This window comes from Mirounga angustirostris, unplaced genomic scaffold (genome assembly GCF_029215605.1).
Source record: "Mirounga angustirostris isolate CCGP_5_RB_7025 unplaced genomic scaffold, mMirAng1.0.hap1 SCAF_3, whole genome shotgun sequence".
In the NCBI taxonomy this organism is placed as follows: Eukaryota; Metazoa; Chordata; class Mammalia; order Carnivora; family Phocidae; genus Mirounga; species Mirounga angustirostris.
In genome coordinates, this window is record NW_026991711.1 from 9233949 (window position 1) to 9252657 (window position 18709).

Here is an 18709-nt window from a genome sequence, read left to right on the forward strand (position 1 = left end):
GTGAAAGAGTAAATGCAGATGATCGAAGGCAATGCTGAGTGACCATCTGAGATTCCTGCTCACGAACTTAAAATGCAATGTGAGTCTGAGTATCCAACTAATAATAAGTTCAGCAGGTCAGGTGGGATCACTGAAGAGATCAGCAGGTTGCAGCAAGTCTAGCATTCTGTCAGGTCAGTACACCTGGAAGAGCTCAGGCTGCTTGTCAACGAGGAGCTGTAATGAGGGATGGGGCGGTGAGTCTTCCTGGCTAGGAGGGAATCACGACATCACAGACAAGACCGTGGGAACAGGGGCCGGGGGTTTACGAGATACACACTATCATCTAACCATGGGACTGCTCGTTTTCAGTTGTGGTGTACGATCCAGTTATAAAAACACTCCGTACTCTCCATCAGCTAAAGTCTACGGCTCACAAGTATCCGAGAACACTCACCCAGAATTTGGCCAGTGAGTTGCTTCTCCATAGCTGTAGTTGACAAGATCACACTTATGATTTATGACTTCTATCATCTATTAAGGAGATGAAGAGTCTAGTTTAGGCAGCAATTTATACAAAGATCAGCCAGTAAAATAAAGGCATGGAATCCCAGTTTCTTAACCAATCATCTTCTATTTCAAATCCAAATGTATCTGTTACTTCCAACTTTTAAGTTGAAAAACTTAAAAAAACAAAAAAACGTAGGCAGAGACACAGAGTATAGTAAATAGTCAATAAAAAACACAACTAGCATGTGCAGAATGGAATGGTTCTTACTAAATTCTAAAATCACTGAAGTTAAAGTAAAATCTAATTCATACGTTAAAAGGAAACACAGACTGTAAATGAAATCCTTTCTAGACTGATGGAGCAAGCTGGATAAAAGGTCGGTGTGGGTTTTTTTTTAAAGTATCTCAAAATAGTGTGCTAGGGGACTTAATAGAAATGAGAAGTATAATATAATATTTTTGTATTTTCTAAAAAACTGCATCTTAATAATTTTTAATAAAAATAATTTAAAACTGCATTAACGTTTTAGCTTCCTCAAAGTCCTGTATACCAAATACAGTCCAACATTTCTCAGTAAAATCAAGAACAACTTATAAACCTAGACCTACCCACGGTCACCCATCCTTTTTCTTCTAAAGCAACACCTCCCCAATACTCACGGCGCGTATGAGGCCCGTGCCTGTTTCCATCGTGCTCAGTCGGGTATCACCGATCTTGATGGAAAGAATCTGAGCACCGGGAGCTACACCATTCCGTTCAGGTTCTTCTGGAAAATGCCCAGCGGCTATACTAGCTACGTGTGTTCCATGAGCTCCTAGAGGCAAAAAGAGGGGACCACGACGGAATATTTTCAGAGATTCTAAGTTTTAACCATTCAATTTACATATCACTAAGCATGATGAAATAAAAATATTCTCTCACTTTAACACCTAACTATATATTATTAAGTCTCATCAATAATTCACAAAAAATGAAACTTTTTCAACTACATACACTATTCTGCTACCCTGGATTCTATCCTGTTCATTGAAAGCAAAATGCAAGTTACAAAGGTGAGAAAGGATCTGCAACATACACAACTGACAAAGTGCTTATATCCAGATTATAAGCTTTCTGATCCAAGAGAGAACCCAGAAGAAAAATGGGTAAAACACTTGAAAGCATTTCACAGAAGGGGGATAACCAATGGCAAATAAATATATGAAAAGATGTTCAACTTCATTAGTCATCTGGGGAACACAAATCAAAGCCACAATGAGATAGCTCAGCGTACCTTTCAGAATGGCTACGCCTTTATGGCCGACAACAGCAACTGTGGAGGAGGACGTGCGCTCACTCCTACATTACTGGTGGGAGTAGAGACCGGCATTTTGGAAAGCTGAACACAGGGCATACCTACGATCCAGCAATTCCACTCCCAGCCTTACCCCCAACAGAAATGCGTGCACATGCATGCTAAAAGACACATGCAAAAACATTCATGGCAGCACCGCTTGCAAAATTCAGAAACTTGAAACAACACCAAGATCCATCAATAGTAAATGGATATATGGTGCATTCATGGGTTAAATATTATACAACAATAAATAGGAACTACTTCTAAACATTGTGAGATGAAGCACACAAAAATAAGGTTGATCTAAAGAATTCACACACAGAAGGATATATACTGAATAATCCCATGTATATAAATGGAAACACATCACCTTGGGTTGAACTATATGAAAGTGCCACTATTTAATAATTTCTGACCTATAAAAACAGCAATATTATTGGGTGGTTCAAACTAATGCAGTGATAGAAATCAGGACCGTAATTAACTCTGGGAGGACTGAGGGTAGATTACTGTTTAGGAAGAGACAAGATGGGGCTTTGACAATGTTTTATTTCTTGACCTGGTTACACAAAAGTATCCACTTTGTGAGAATTCAATGTGTATACAATTTGTGATTTGCATACTTTTCCATAGTATGTCATATTATCAATAAAGCAAAAGCAAAACAAAACAGCTAGGGTTTCTTTTTTTAAGTGAAAAATTTTCTTAAAAGACATGGGTAGAGAGAAATCTCCCACTACTGTCAGATAAACAATAAACGCCTACTGGCACCAGGCCTTAATGTTTGGGTAACGACACAGTCGTCTTAGCTCCAGAAGAAATGGGAGCACATGACCCTTCTGCCTGCTGCAATGCTCAGAGTCCCATGCTCTAGACACCTGCTGTCACACAGGAATATGGACCCAATGTCACCAATTCTTCCTTTCTTATTTTTTCCAATGAAAAATAGGGAAGCTGGATTTTAATGTCACCCCCTCCCCCAAACCACTTGCCACCACCAGTCAGAGTGGATAAATGTCAGCAGGCTGTCCACCACCACATGTGGACGAGAACGTGGAGCTCTGGAGTACTCGTAGTCTGCTGGTGGAGTGTGAAAGGGTGCAGCCACTGTGTTTCTTAAAAGGTTAAATACATACCTACCACATCCAACCAGTTCTCCTAGATACCAGTCCAAATTAAACAAAAACATATTTGCACAGAGACTTGGACCCAAATGTTAGAACAGTCCAAATGTCCACTGATAGGTGAATGGATAAATGAACCACGGTGTATCCACATAATGAAATACTACTCAGCAATAAGGAACAAGCAATTTATAACCATAATATGGATGAATTTTATACTGTAACTATTCTACTTATACAAAATGTCAGAAAATGCAGTATCTAGACTGACAGCAAGCAGTTCAGGAGCTACCTGGGGCTGTGGGTAGAGACAGGGCTGGATTACAAAAGAAGACAAGCAGACTTACAGTGGGGATGGATATGTTCATTATCTTGACTGGGATAATGGTTTCCTGGGTATACATATCTATCAAAACTTATCAAATTGTGTATATATACATGCAGTTTATTGTACTTCAACTATAACTCAATAGTATTGGGAGAGGGGGTGATAAGAGTTAAAGCTGTCCTTGTTTCCTCCCTAGAAGTAACCACTATCCAGAAGCTGGTGTGTATATTCTTCCCATCTATATTTTCATCATACACACACACACACATCCATGAATACTGTATAGTATTATTTAGCATGTCTTACAATTTTACACAAATGTTTTATCAATGTATTTTTCACTAAAATTTTGTATTTGAGATTTATAAATATAGGTATATGTAGATCTATTCATTTTGTTTGCCATATAAATATTCCACAATGAATAATACAGTTTTAAATTAACCTGTTCTTTTGGATATTTGGAGAGTTTCCAACTTTTTTGAAATTACATAGACTGCCGTATGAGGATCTTTTTTTTTTTTTTAAAGATTTTATTTACTTATTTATTTGACAGAGAGAGACACAGCGAGAGAGGAAACACAAGCAAGGGGAGTGGGAGAGGGAGAAGCAGGCTTCCCGCGGAGCAGGGAGCCCGATGCGGGGCTCCATCCCAGGACCCTGGGACCATGACCTGAGCCAAAGGCAGATGCTTAATGACTGAGCCACCCAGGCGCTCCCGTATGAGGATCTTTTTACCTGACTTTGTACTTGTAGGTGAATTGCTTAAGAGGTAGTATGTGGAAGTAAAGTTCCTTCCAAAGGAATTTCCATAATATGAATTATGTTGATGATTTTTTCGTGGCTGGACCATGCCTGTACTACTCTTGGAATGGATCCTACATCATTATGACTTTAAAGAAAACAATACCTTACTAAGGGGATCAAATCCCATTTATTATCCTATACCTAGTTCTTTAGGTAGAATTGCTAAAGTTCTCTCTAAGGCTGCTTTAAGACTATAGTAGTTCAATACCTTACCATGTCAAAAGTTTATCTCTAATTAGCAAATCTGAAACAGAATACCTCCACTGGTCACAATGGAGAGCAGGTTTCCATCATCATATATATTAACAGAGTAATTTAACATCTCAGCTGTGCCAAAGGAACCATATTCTTGGGCCTCTTTGTAGTTTCGCAATACGGTAGATTTACTCAAATCCCCATCTTCATTCGAATCAATGCAGGCTCTGTAAATTGAGAATAGAGTAGATAGTGAAATTTACCTATTTTCTTTGGCTTTCTAAAAATAACGTGGTATGGTTTATTAGGTACCTTCTTACTGTCTTGTCTGTTTTGTCACAACAAACACAGTAACTGCTGGCTTTAGAGTCTTCTGTTTCAAAGTCACCAGTAAAGACTAGGTAAGAAGCTTAAAGGAACCAGCCTTTAAATGAAGGCATGTATAAAGGAGTTTAGCAACACCGTCCGTCACAAAACTCCAGGCAGAAAACCATCTAGCCACTTAAGAAATTAGACCAAAGCTTAGCCTAGAGCTTTAGACTAGTTCAGGATGATTATGACACATAGCCTAGGCCTTATTCCCTTCTGCTTCTATTAGAATTGGTTTCATGAATACAACAGTGTATGCAGCCTCCTTGAAACTAGATGAACTATAGACTGTGCCTCATCCCCATAGTTATAACAGCCTTAGGCAAACATTTTTTACACAAGTACTTTCTACACAGTTTTATAGTTGTCCTCCTGTTTGTTCTTTCCCCATTTTATTACCGCTATAATTTTTAAAGTATATATTCCAAATACTACAAAATATCTGATTACAGCTAAATAAAATAAAAATCATACATGGAATGCACATCACTTAAAGGTCAACATTATGTTTTTAGCTATTAGGCCTTCTGCAGATTTGCTAGATAAGAAGAACGGTGCTTTAAACAAGCTAGAGTCAATCACAATTGCTATAGTGAATTAATGGAAGCCCACTAGTATAGAGAGGGCATTTCTTATAGATACTATTTTATTAACAAACTATGACAGTTTGGACAGAACGATCTCTGAAACTGTCCGTTTTTTTTTTTTTTTTTAAGATTTTATTTATTTATTTGACAGAGAGAGACAAAGCAAGAGAAGGAACACAAGCAGGGGGAGTGGGAGAGGGGGAAGCAGGCTTCCCACTGAGCAGGGAGCCCGATGCGGGGCTCGATCCCAGGACCCTGGGATCATGACCTGAGCCGAAGGCAGACGCTTAACGACTGAGCCACCCAGGCGCCCCTGTCCGTTTGTTTTTATGTAAACCCTCATCAATGTGGGCTAAAATGATTTATGGCATTTCAAAAAAAGACACGCAATATAGGAAAATACAGGAGACTGAACACTAATGGCGAAAATGAGACAAACAGAAAACAAGTAGCATTATCAAATGGAATTAGGACTGAGATTAACAGGTAAAATATATTCCACCAAATGTCCCCATTTGCTAGACAGAGTAGCACTTTTGGTTCCTAAAAGCATGTAACTGGCCAGTATCCATCCTGGCAATCATCTCTGAGGTCCTCTGTTTCTTTCATCCAGCCCATCAGACACTCGAAATTCCTGGCAGTTCCTCCCTCATCCTCTTGACTTTCCCCTCTACCTCAAGCCCTGCCCCTACCCTCTCTGCTAACTTGAGCTGATCCTTCAATGAAATCTTTCATGATGCTTCTGAGATGGGCTCAGATGTTCTCATACTTGCTTCCAGAGTCTAGAGTCCATGGAAGAGCTTCTCTAGAATCTGCCTGGTACAAAGAAGGTACAAATACTTGCCAAAGGATGAAAGAACGAAGGAATCAACATCTTTAACAACATTCTCACAGCAAATACATTGACATATTCCACAGATCAGTTTCCTGTAACCACCATCAATATGAAGTGACTCAACATTCAAGCACTATATCAAAATATCAATAAAAAATTGAGAGACTTCCCTCAATAATGCCACAGAGGGCAAGTATGCATAAGGTACAAGGGTACGACTTTCTGAAGGTGGCTGGCTTAGTTCAAGGACAATTGTCAGAATAGCAGAAAGGGAACATGGAAATGAGGTTCATGGGTAGGATAAGAGTACCTGTGTGTGTGGGGCGGGGGGGGGGGGGGCAGGACAGGGGGATTGGGTTATAAATTCCTGGACATTTGTAATACATTTCTTTGTCCAATTTTCTATGGAAAAAATCCACAGCTTTCATCAAACTCAAAGGAAATCTGAGATAACAAGGTCAAAAACCACTGGAAAAAAAAAAAAAAACAGTTAATGGCCTTTCCTTCATGTAATCCTCCACAAATACTGTCTTCTCAACCAGTGTTTGCTCCATATTGAGTGACAAACACTTAAAGAGTATGGTTATGCTAGGTTACGGGCTAAGGGCAGTGATGTGGGTTTAAATCTTTGTAAAAACAAAAGCCAAGGCGCTTAAGGTCACTTCAGCTTCCCTCAGAAATGGCTGGCATTTCTGAAATGACAAATCTGAAGATTTGCTTTAGGATCTCGAAGATTCTCCTCAAAAAATTCTGGCTCTAACTCTGAGATGGGGTGGGGGAATCAAAGCCCCACATGGTATACAGTACCATGCAAACAAAAGTTAAATTATTTCCAGTAATACCTGACAGCGTAACTCTGCTGCATTTTTCATGGATTATAACATTCTCTAAATTGTTACTCCAGTGACTTCAGCTTTTATCAAGACATTTACTAGCCAATTACAAGAAACACAACTGCTGTGTATAATTCACTGAGAAAGAAACTGACAAGTGTACATGACAGGTAACCTGGTATACACCACCGTTATTATTAACAATAGTAGCAGCAGGAGGAAGAGCTTACATTTATCAAGTGCATACTGTGTCTAGAAACATCAAATTTAATTTTCCCCAAACCCTCTAGGGATGTACTACTATTATTCCAATTAGCAGACGAGGAAACAGGCTTGGAGGTATAGACAGTGTTCAAGGTCACATAGCTCGGATTCCATCTCAGAGACTGAGCTCTTCACAACTGTATTATACGGCCTCACTGCGACTTAGCTACCTGGTCTCTATTTGAGAAATCATCACTCAACTGTACTCCTTTGTCCTTAAAACATGAGTAACAGATGCTCTGCAGCACTCTCTTGCGGTTACTTTCCAAATTGCCCAGCCCCAATCAGGAACATTCCTATGTCTACCAATGATTAACATGGGCTAATATCTGGTTAACAGTTACTGTCTGTTAATGAAACAAATTTCTTTAAAACACATAAGGGTTAGGTTTAGTATCTAAGAAGTTCAAAGGGCTTATCCAAAACTACCCAAAAGCCAATTTGGCTCTCAAATAGTTCCGATTAGTGATATTAATGTCACTTAAACAACTCTCTGGACAGTTCTGGGAGTTTAATGTTCTTCAGAGTAGATAAAAACATATTTTTAAGTGAAGATCTATATAATACATGAAGTTTACCTCCAGGCTTCACCGTCATGCCACACCAAGCAGTCATACACAGGGCCAGGATCACTGTATTTTTTCTCAAAAGAATTTAGCAATTCTACTTGACTTTGAAGTTCCTCCTTGATTAGTTTATTTGCCTAGTCAATTAGAAAATATATTAATATAGTACATTTTGTGCTCTTGAAAAGTTCTATTAACATACAACCAAAGACACAGACCAAAAGTAAAGCCATTTATCCTGGAAAAATGTAAGAAAGTTTTCTTTTTATATCTATGCAACTTGTAATTCAATTTAATGATGCAGATATCAATTAATATAGTAAACATTTAAAAAATACTACTACTTCTATTCAATACTTATTTATTCTATCCACTTTGGGAAAGACACTGTGCTACATGGTGATGATATCATTTGGCTAAGACATGTTACTCACATATCTATAATCTATAACTGAGTTCCAAAAATAACTCTAGAATTACTACAAAGTAGATTATCTACTGAGTTTTAGATTTTTTATCAGGATGGTTTCCATTTATTTATTTATTTATTTTTAGCTTTCTCATTTTTTTAAAATTATGTTATGTTAATCAACATACATCACATCATTAGTTTTTGATGTAGTGTTCTGTGATTCATTGTTTGCATATAACACCCAGTGCTCCATTTAGTACGTGCCCTCTTTAATACCCACAACCAGGCTAACCCATTCCCCCACCCCCATCCCCTCTGGAACCCTCAGTTTGTTTCTCAGAGTCCACAGTCTCTCATGGTTTGTCTCCCCCTCCGGCTTCCCCCACTTCATTTTTCCCTTCCTGTTATCTTCTTCTTTTATTTTTAACATATAATGAAGGGAAGGACTGTTTCCATTTAAATTTGTTTTGCTTTTTTTTTTAAAGATTTTATTTATTTATTTGACAGAGAGAGATATAGCAAGAGAGGGAACCCAAGCAGGGGGAGTGGGAGAGGGAGAAGCAGGCTTCCTGCCGAGGAGGGAGCCTGATGCGGGGCTCCATCCCAGGACCCTGGGATCATGACTGCAGCCGAAGGCAGACGCCTAAAGACTGAGCCACCCAGGTGCCCCTCCATTTAAATTTGTTTCTTATGAATCTAAATAAACAAGAGAAACCATGAGTTATCTTCTGTCCTTTAGAATATGCTAATAAGTTAAATACATACCATATTCATGACCTTGTACAGATAAGCTGCTATTTAGCCATTTTGATCCAAAAAAAATGAGAATTGTCTACGCTCCAAGTGAGATTTTTTTTTTTAAACTACATGCTACATTAGACTGCTCTACATTCACCTGAATAGTCCTACTGAATTAAAACTCAATTTCCACAAGTTCCAAAAATCTTGTTACACTTCATTTTTAGTTATTCAACATGTTCAATATTCACTCCTCCTAAAGGAAAAAGACAATTATATAGACATTTTTGGTAAACAAAATAAAATGGATAATTAAATCCAGATCCCTCTTTTTATAAAATTGGCTGTCTATATGTGGCATCTGAAATACTACACTTAATGTGTCTAATAAAAGGCTAAAGGACAGTGATCTAAAAGAAAATATTACAGCTAAAGAGGATGAATTATACAGTTAAAGAGGACGCTGTACACAGATTAAGTAAATGCAAGTTAAATGTGTATGTAGATCTATTCAGGCCAGGATTCCTCAACCCTAACTGTGTATTAATTAAAGCTCCTGGGAGCTTTTAAAAATGCCAGCCTTCCTGCGAAGCTTTAATTTAATTCCTCTCTAGGGCACAAGCACTGGTAGTTTAAAGCTCTTCATGTGATTCTAAAATGCAGCCAGGACTGAGAACCAGCAATACCATTCCATTTTTGATTTTAAAAAGGTACATACATGCATTAAAAGAAAGATTCAGAAGGATTAACATCAAGTTGTTGGTACCATCCCTGGGGGAGGGCGGGGGGGGGGACATTTTGGAGGCTCTCACTTGCTATGTTGTACGCCCATGTGATCCAAAAGTTTCTGCAACAAGCACGTACTATTTTCATAATAAACCAAAACGTTATCTTCATTTTATTAACTGATTAAAAAAAATGTAACGGCTGCGGTACCTGGGTGGCTCATTCGGTTAGGTGTCTGACTCTTGATTTCGGCTCAGGTCATGAGCTCAGGGTTGTGGGACTGAACCCCATGTCGGGCTCTACGCTCAGTGGGGAGTCTGCTTGAGATTTTCTCCCTCACCCTCTGCCCCTCCCCCTGCTCGTACTCCCTCACACTCTCTTGCTTTCTGTCTCTCAAATAAATAAATCTTAAAAAAAATGTAATGGCTATTTAAGGACGTGGACGATGGGAGCTCTCACAGTATTTCTTGTAGAAATATGAATTGGTGCTAGCATTTTGTGACCCACCAAAAACATGCGTGAGAATGTTCAAAATAGCATCTTCCATAAGAGCCAAGAACTGGAATCAAAGCAAATATTGATCTGCAGAAAGGACACATCAATTGTGGGCATCCATCATACAGCAACAAAAGTGAACAAACTACAACACCCACACATGGATGAATCTTGCGAATACCGTATTGAGTGAAAGGAGCTACTCATAAAAGAACACACTGTAGGATTCCATTTTACAAATTCCAAATAGGCAAAATCTTTCAATAGTGTTAAAAGTCAGGATGGTGGTCGCTTTTGGAGGAGGTAGAGAGCAATGATTAGGAAGAGGTATGGGAGGGAGTGTTCACTTTGTGTTAATTCATGACTACATACTTAGCATTTATGTACTTTTACATATGTGTACTGTATGTTCATTGAGAGGTTTTGAAAAATAAATATGACTTGATTTCAGAATAAAAGAAAAATTAGTAAAATTAAACAATTTAAAACTTGAGAAAAAACCCCAGCCTATTAACTCTCTAAGAACTCTACAGTAACATGGTTCTGTGGTAATGTTTAAATAAAAGCGACTAGCACCAACTTGAGAAGGGCAATTGTTGGCAACATCAAATTCTTCTTGTTTTCTACAGGCTTCTGCAAGGGCCACCCTGTGAACAGGATCCCAGATTTTTTCCTTCCGTTCTTTCTGCAAAGACAGAAAAATTACCTTACAATGAGGTTGACAAATATCCTGGTAAACCTAGACAGTCATTTATATATGGACCTAGTTGTTATCAGTTGTGATGCCACACAATTTTCACATAGGAGCTTAAAAATCATTTATAATCAAGTTGATTAAGCAATGGAGCAATTATTGACAACAAGCTAACTCACTGTACCTGGGTTTTAAGAGAACATATTTACCAAGGCACATCCAAATGTATTTTGATACATATGCCCCAATTTTAACCCATCCAAGAATAAAAATAATAGCATGTGACATAACAAACTGAATTCCCAGTCATTTACAATTAAAGCAAATACTGTGTCCTGGGTCGTTATGGAACTGAGAACTGCCTTAAGCCACATGCAAGTGGGGGGCGGGGGTAAGACTAGCGGCAACGAGGGACATGCAGGCTTCCTCAGCTTCCTCCCTTTCTGGGCTTATTTTGTCCCTATCCTCTTTGATTTGACAGGGTTCTTTGGCACTGAAGTTGGTCTTACCGTCACCCCTGCTGTCTTTAACCCCTAGGGCCACCCAGTGGAGGTCTGCGACTTAAAAAAAAAAAAATCCTTTCCAGTAAAATAATCAACTCCCCTGAACTAAGGAGGGGGTTGACATTAACTTACTCTGTTTGCATGTTAATTTGCACTTTATCATACAGTTGATAAAATTTAATATAGTGCCTAAGAATACTGTGCTATGTGTATTTCAGCTTGAAATTTTAAAATAAGATAGTACCCAATAAGTTATATGCATTGTCATTTTATTTTTTTGTAGAATGATTAGAATCTGACAAATAAGTAAAGGTTCTATGTGCAATATGCTGAGTAGCTCTTATGGTGTAGACGCCTGGAGAAGCAAATAACAGTATTATGATTAGATGGAAGTGCCCACAGGTCTTACCCATTGGGCTCATTTTCAAGAATCACATCATCTTTTACAGCTGAAACTCTGAACCTGTGTCAGCTACCAGCGGTACAGCAATCCTCTAAAGTGGTACTGGCAAATATGGGAGACACATGTTGCTATTTAGATTTCAATTTTAGAATATTACATACAATTAAATTTCACACTAGTCACATTTCAAGTTCTCAACAGCTACTGGTGGCCAGTGGCTACCAAAATGGGCAGACAGTGAACATGTCCATCATCCCCAAAAGGTCTACTCAGTAGCACTGTTTTAAAGCAGGCTCCTTCTTCCTCAGTTTGCAACTCTTATTTCTCTTATGTGTTTCCTATACTTCAGCGCTTTAGGTCTGAGTAACCCTTTCCTTAGTACTGAATGATGACTAACCAGGATAAAAAAATCTAGTTAAACGGTAAGAAAAATGGGACAAATTATCATAGAAGCTATAGGACCGGGAATAATTAAGTTAGCCAGGACTTTAAATCAACTTTAAATAGTCTTTAGCCTTTCGGAGGTAAAAAAAAAAAAAAAAAAAAAAGTCCTTCAAAAATCCATTGAAAGCTATATTCCAGCTCCCAGAAAAACACAAATATACAAAAACTTGAATACAATTTCAGTGTATTCACACATTCTCTAAACTTATCCATGTACCCAAGATTAAGAACCGTAACTTTAAATGGCTAACATTCCACTGAACAGAACCTTGAAACAGTCATTGTCTGAAAGCCTCCCAGCCTCCAAAATAATTAGGAGTTCATGGGATCTTATGAAAAATTTTTTTCTTCAGTAGGAAACAAATTTGAGGAAGAAGTCACTGACTCTAGACTGTACATTACCTGTATCCTTTCTTTGAGTGCCTTTGGATAGAAATCATAGCCATTTTTGATGCCAATATGATATTTGCCTGAGGGATTTGTCCAGCTCACAGGAATCTATAGAAAAGAGGTAAATTGTTAACTCACTAAATGCTTCCCAATTCCAATGATTTAATACTAGGGAAAACGGTTACTTCACTTCTATTCCGATGGCTCAACTTGGATAAGCAAGGTTGCGTATTAGAGCAGTATTTCTAATATTCGAAGGTGCCACTTAGTATCTGTCTGGCTTTTCTTCTTATCCCTAAATAAGATGGTTACCTGGGGTACCTTTCATTTACACAATGCTTCATAGTTTATAAAGTGCTTTCAACATACACTACCTCATTAAACTACTACAATCTTTAGTTCTCAAACATCAAGGACATATCACCTCTCCCTCCTCAGACCTACTGCCAAACTAGGGGGGAGGGGAAGCGGTTTACAGACCCTCTTTTTTTTTTTAATAGATCCTCTTGACGACGCTTATATTTCCTGTTAAGAAATGCACTCTCTACAATCAACAGGGATAATCCCTAGATACTTAAAACAGCTCTTGAAGAAAAAAGTTCTATAAAATCATGTTAATTATATATAACATAATAGTCTTTCCAAATATCTCAAAGTATTTTAAAGCTTCTAAACAGAATGATGTAAAGAGCATGCCCAGTGTACAAACAGAAAAAGCAAAGAAACAAAAAGAAATCAAACTGCTTGCCTAAACCACAGGAAGGGTGAAAAGAAAGCTAAAATCTAGCTCTATCATGGAGACCAAAAAATTCAGTTAAAGAATATGTGACTTAGGTAAACCTGGCTGTGAATCCAAACTCTACCACTAACCAGAGGTCGGGACCCATAGGTCCCTACTGTGTAAAAGGAAGAAAATAATCCCTACCTTCTGATTTGCACAGATGCACTGAACATCAATCAACTTCAAATATCCATCCAGAAAATGTGGAATATTCACACTCTTTGTAATCACAGGACCCACGATCATTAAAAACAGTTTTCAAATGTGTATAAAACATGAGGTTGAACTATCAACCACTCAGACTTGGCTGACTCATCAATTCTCACTTGTGCAGTGTCTTTAACTGGCTCACCTCCATGTCCCTCATCAAATTATTCCCCAGGTAAGAAACTTTTGGATGAAATTTTCTCACAACTAAATAGAGAAAAAAACACCATTCACAGAACTTCAAAGATCTACTGATTTTTTAAAAGCCTGCCTGTATCAGTAATCACTTCTGAATCAAATGGACATTTGGAGTATGTGAAATTTCAAATATGTTGGCATATAAACTAGTCCTTTTCATTCAAAACCTACCACCCTCTTTTAGAGAACAGGGATTCTTAACTCTAGCGTCCCTGTATAGCCTGTGACATAACAATACAGTGCTGCAACAACAAAAAGGTTGTCCCAGTCACTAGCTGGGACATTCAAAAACTATTTCATCATAGGTGTCCCACTACACAGATTTTGTAACCCTAGGCTAGTGGCAAATTCTTTGTACAAGGAGATTTTATTTTATTTTTTTAAAGATTTTATTTATTTATTTGACAGAGACACAGCGAGAGAGGGAACACAAGCAGGGGGAGTGGGAGAGGGAGAAGCAGGCTTCCCGTGGAGCAGGGAGCCTGATGCGGGGCTCGATCCCAGGACCCTGGATCATGACCTGAGCCAAAGGCAGACGCCTAACGACTGAGCCACCCAGGCGCCCCTATACAAGGAGATTTTAAAAGGCTGTGAAATGCCGAAGGATTAAACGGAATAACTGATTAAAATAACTGCAAGGTAAACAGGTGCTAACACATATTTAACCACAGTTACTTACAATATATGTAATACAATGAAAATAATCCACGAGACATAATGTATATTTAATTATAAATGAGATAAAAATCTGCAGGGTCCACACAACCAGATACTTCTCAAATCACTATTATGTATTTTCCTCACAGTAGAGGCAGACTGGTTAGTTACAAAAAATTAAACTAAGGAAAATCATAAAATAAATGTTATAATCACGGTTCTGCTATCTAGCGTTAACCAAATTTGAGTAATTTTACTCTATGAGGCAATTACGGAATATGTCATTTTGCCTATTTGAGTATTTCATACACACGAACTTATTTTCAGTTTTTGTTTTTTTTTTTTTTTAAGAATCAAAGCTTTATATTTTGGCCGTTTTAAGTGGGTATCTTTAAAATGGTTTTATTACCTGGTAACTACTGTGAAAATTAATAAAAAGAAAACTTGGTTAGAATGGAGTCAGGAGGCCAGCAGGGGGCGCTCTCACGCCCTACCACTCATCAGTTGCAGACCCAAGAGGAAGAGAGGGACCTTGCATGCCCACGCTACATTACCACCGGAGCAGGAGGCAGTTTACTCCAATGGGCTTCCTGTTTGTAACAGCTCTTCCACCATCCCCTTTTCCTCTATATAAAACAGTGGTCCTCTCCTTTGTTCTGGGTAGGGACTTGCCTATGACTTTGCCACAGGCTGCTTGCTCCAGACTGCCATTCTCTGCTATTCCTGAATAAACCCACTTTTGCTGGTAAAATAACTGAGTTTTATTTTTAAGGTTAATACTACAATGGAATAAGATGGATTTTCATATGAGAAACAGAATCTCTTTGATTACTAATTACATCTCTTTTCCTTGATTCTTTTAAAGAGGGGATGCCTAACGAATTGAACATTTTCTTAACAAACCAAATGTCATCCTGAGTGTTAATGTTCCACGCAGTAATTTTTTTTTTTTTTTTTTTTGCCTCAAACTATGTTTCAGCCTTGTCAGCTTCATGGTAAAGCCTGTACACTCCTTTAGCTACCACTGCATCTCAATATGGGGCCAAATTTGGCCAAGTCATTCACTATGCCTGGACTTAACTTTTTTTTATATGTAAGAATAAATATTGATGATTTAAAAACCAACTTCAAGTTGAATGTAGTAGAATTTTAAAAAGCACCATGCTCCGTTCCAAATGTCTACTAAAATTAGAATTAAGGAAAAGGAGGAAAAAAAAAACACCCAAAGGACACAGAGAACTGGAAATGATACTCAGAAGCTGTATCATCCCCATTTTAAAGGTTGCAAAGTAAAAGGCAGCACTGAAAATTTATGGGGAGATTATGGAATTTTAATAATTGGTGTTGGGGCAACTGGTCTTCAGATGGAAAAGAGGATCCAGGATCCGTTTTGAATTAAGCCTAAAATCAATTCCAGTGAATTCTAGAACATGAAATGAAATATGGTACAAGTTTTTAGAAAATGATAGAGGAGCATATCTTCAGGGTCTTGGGGTCAGGAAGAATGTCTTAAGACATGAAAAGTCCTAACCAAAAAGGCAAAGACTAATACCCAAATACGTTAAATTTAAGAACTTTTACTCATCAAAAGACACCACAAGGGAAGTGAAATAGATACACAGAATGGGAAAAGACACCAGAGACATCCCATCAGAGGACAGGTACTTAGAATGTGTAATGGAATCCTACAAATTAGTGAGAAACAAGACAACTCGGTAGGGGGACAAAGAGAGCAAACGGACTTGAATAGGCACTTTACGAAAGAGGAAATCCAAATGTCTAATCAACATAGGAAAAGCAGCTCAATCTTATTGGTAATTTAAAAAATGCAAATTAAAACTACATGATAGGGGCGCCTGGGTGACTCAGTTGGTTAAGCGACTGCCTTCGGCTCAGGTCATGATCCTGGAGTCCCTGGATCGAGTCCCACATCGGGCTCCCTGCTCGGCAGGGAGTCTGCTTCTCCCTCTCCCACTCCCCGTTTGTGTTCCCTCTCTCGCTGTGTCTTTCTCTGTCAAATAAATAAATAAAATCTTTAAAAAAAAAAAAAACAACAAAAAACTACATGATACACCCAGATTCCCAGCATATTTGCAAAGATTAAAAAGCCTTAAGAATACGAAGTGTTAGCTGTGAAACTATTAAAATTCTTATACACTGCTAGTGGAAATGCATTTTAGTACAAATACTTGGAAAATCTGTTTGGCATCACCTGGTCAAGTCGTATCTCTACGATTCAGCAATTCCACTCCTAGGTACACATCCTGGAATTATCTATACACATGTGCACAAGATATGTACACAAGAATGTCCTCTAAAGAGCTGTTAGTAACTCTCAAACTGGAAACAACTGTTCATCAGCAGCAGAGTGGACAGAATGGGGCACATACAAACCATGACATCTTGCACAGCAATGAAATTTTAAAAAATCACTACTACATGCAACATCATGGCTGAATGGGAAGAATCTTGCAAATACCTGATGTAAAATGATACATAAATGAAGTCATTCATATAAAGTTCACAAATAGGCAAAACTAACAATTTATTTCAGGTATCCACACAGAGTTGGTAAACCTATAAAGCAAAGCACAGAAATAATTATCACAAAAGTCAAAGTAGGTTGTGATCTGGGAGAACACAGGAAGCCTCTGAGGTATGGCAATATTCTTTGTCTCATCTGGGTAGTGGATAAAAAGGCATTCACTTTTTATTCATCAAGATGTACGTATGTGTTTTATGCATTTTCCTTTATGTCTGTACACTTCACCATAAGGATTTTAAACTTCTGTTCACTTTTTTGCTTCTACCTGCTCATGGGAGTGTCCCTGGCCAAAGTAACTCACCACTAGTTTCTCGAGAAGGCCTATGAATAGACTCCTTAGAGAATGAGATTACTGGAATGTTCAAAGCACTTAACTAGTAGTTCATCTTAAACTGGGAGAAGAGTAAGACATTAACCACCAGCAGTTTATAGGCTATTTTGAAGAAGCTGAAATACAGATATTTAATTCATCTTAAAGCATGGTTAAGTCAAAGAAACCTGAACACTTTACTATGTTGCTGTCTGAAAACTGTGTGCTCATGAGTTCTGAGAGATCCAGCTAGCCAGAATCCCAGCAACTAATAACATTCTTCTTTTTCATGACCGCTGTAAAATATCTGAACATCAGCACATCCTTGAAAAAAAATTGTCTGAACACCTATGTGGGTACGTTCTGTGTTCTGATGGAGAAGGGAGCTAACACCAAGAAGACTGGTGGAAAGTCTGTATGAGGAACAATCAGACTCCTGCTGCCCACCCCATATCCTGCCCAAACCTGACCGGCCAGGCAACTGGACATGGAACCAGAGAGACACTGAAATGTCAGCTTTCTAGAGAAGTTCACATAGCAGAGGGGAGAGGTGAGACAGAGAGAAGATCCTGCAAGAGATCTCCCTGGGCACTAGGTGTGAGCCCCTGAACACAGACAGCCAGGCTTCTCTCTCACTCTCCCCTCAAAGCCCAGGCCAAACATGTTAAGGTTCTCTTGGAGATAACTGAGCATCCCAATGGGAAAAGGTGTGCCATACACTGCCACCTTTGGGTCATGACAGCACCACTGCTCTCATCCCAAGACCGTGCACAAGCAGAGAGCACTTCCATCACCTTTACGTGCCTTGCTAATAACCAAGGGACAGCCAGGATAGCTAGATACCTTGGAAAAACTCTCAGGTAGAAAGCAGAGCACAAGGAAGGAGGAGAGGCAGAGGAAGGAGGAGGTGAAGAAAAGGAGGAGAAAGGGAAGAGGGAAGAGGTAAAGAAAAAGGGGAGAGCAAGGAAAGGGGAAAGGAGAATAGGAGGAAGAGGAAGGTGAGTAAAAAGAAGAAACCACTAGAAAAAAAATTTTTAGACAATATTCTCACAGATAAAATGTTGCATACATGGCACAAAAATATGCTGAGTGAACATGAACAGAATTGCATTTAAAAATAATAGGCAAAATTTAACAACATTCAAGAGAGGGCTAGAAAAGAATATTGAGAAATCTTAGAAATCTTTCAGGAAGGAAAAAAGCAAACAAAAGCAATGAAGAAAAGGTGGAAAAACGTAAGAAAATTGGAAGATCAACTCAAGAGGTACACCGTCCAATTAACAGGAGTTCTAAATAAAAGAACAGCAAAAACAGTGGGAGAAAGTAACCCAAGACGCCACCAGACAACTCAAAAATGAAGGACCTGAAAGGTAAACTCTCTTCTTCCACAGTGCTATTTCCACAGATAAAGTCTCAAACCACATAAAAACTCAAGAAATAAAAAGAGTTAGTATGTTACTTAAAACCCCGAA

The 18709-nt window shown here is 38.4% G+C and overlaps 1 protein-coding gene across 10 annotated transcripts in view; it reads right to left on the bottom strand.

The window, feature by feature from the left end:
* TPP2 (tripeptidyl peptidase 2) overlaps positions 1 to 18709 on the bottom strand; it is a 70268-nt gene that overhangs the window by 41250 nt on the left and 10309 nt on the right. For all 10 annotated transcript variants that reach the window (XR_010409920.1, XR_010409919.1, XR_010409921.1 and 7 more), the window contains exons 3-8: positions 12552 to 12647; positions 10686 to 10790; positions 7747 to 7871; positions 4344 to 4507; positions 1150 to 1304; positions 437 to 513 (exon numbers count right to left, since the gene is read on the bottom strand). Coding sequence is in view for 7 of the 10 variants with exons in the window: in XM_064585913.1 (XP_064441983.1) it covers positions 437 to 513; positions 1150 to 1304; positions 4344 to 4507; positions 7747 to 7871; positions 10686 to 10790; positions 12552 to 12647 (722 nt within the window). In the remaining 3 variants the exon portion in view is untranslated. The remainder of the gene's footprint in view (positions 1 to 436; positions 514 to 1149; positions 1305 to 4343; positions 4508 to 7746; positions 7872 to 10685; positions 10791 to 12551; positions 12648 to 18709) is intronic.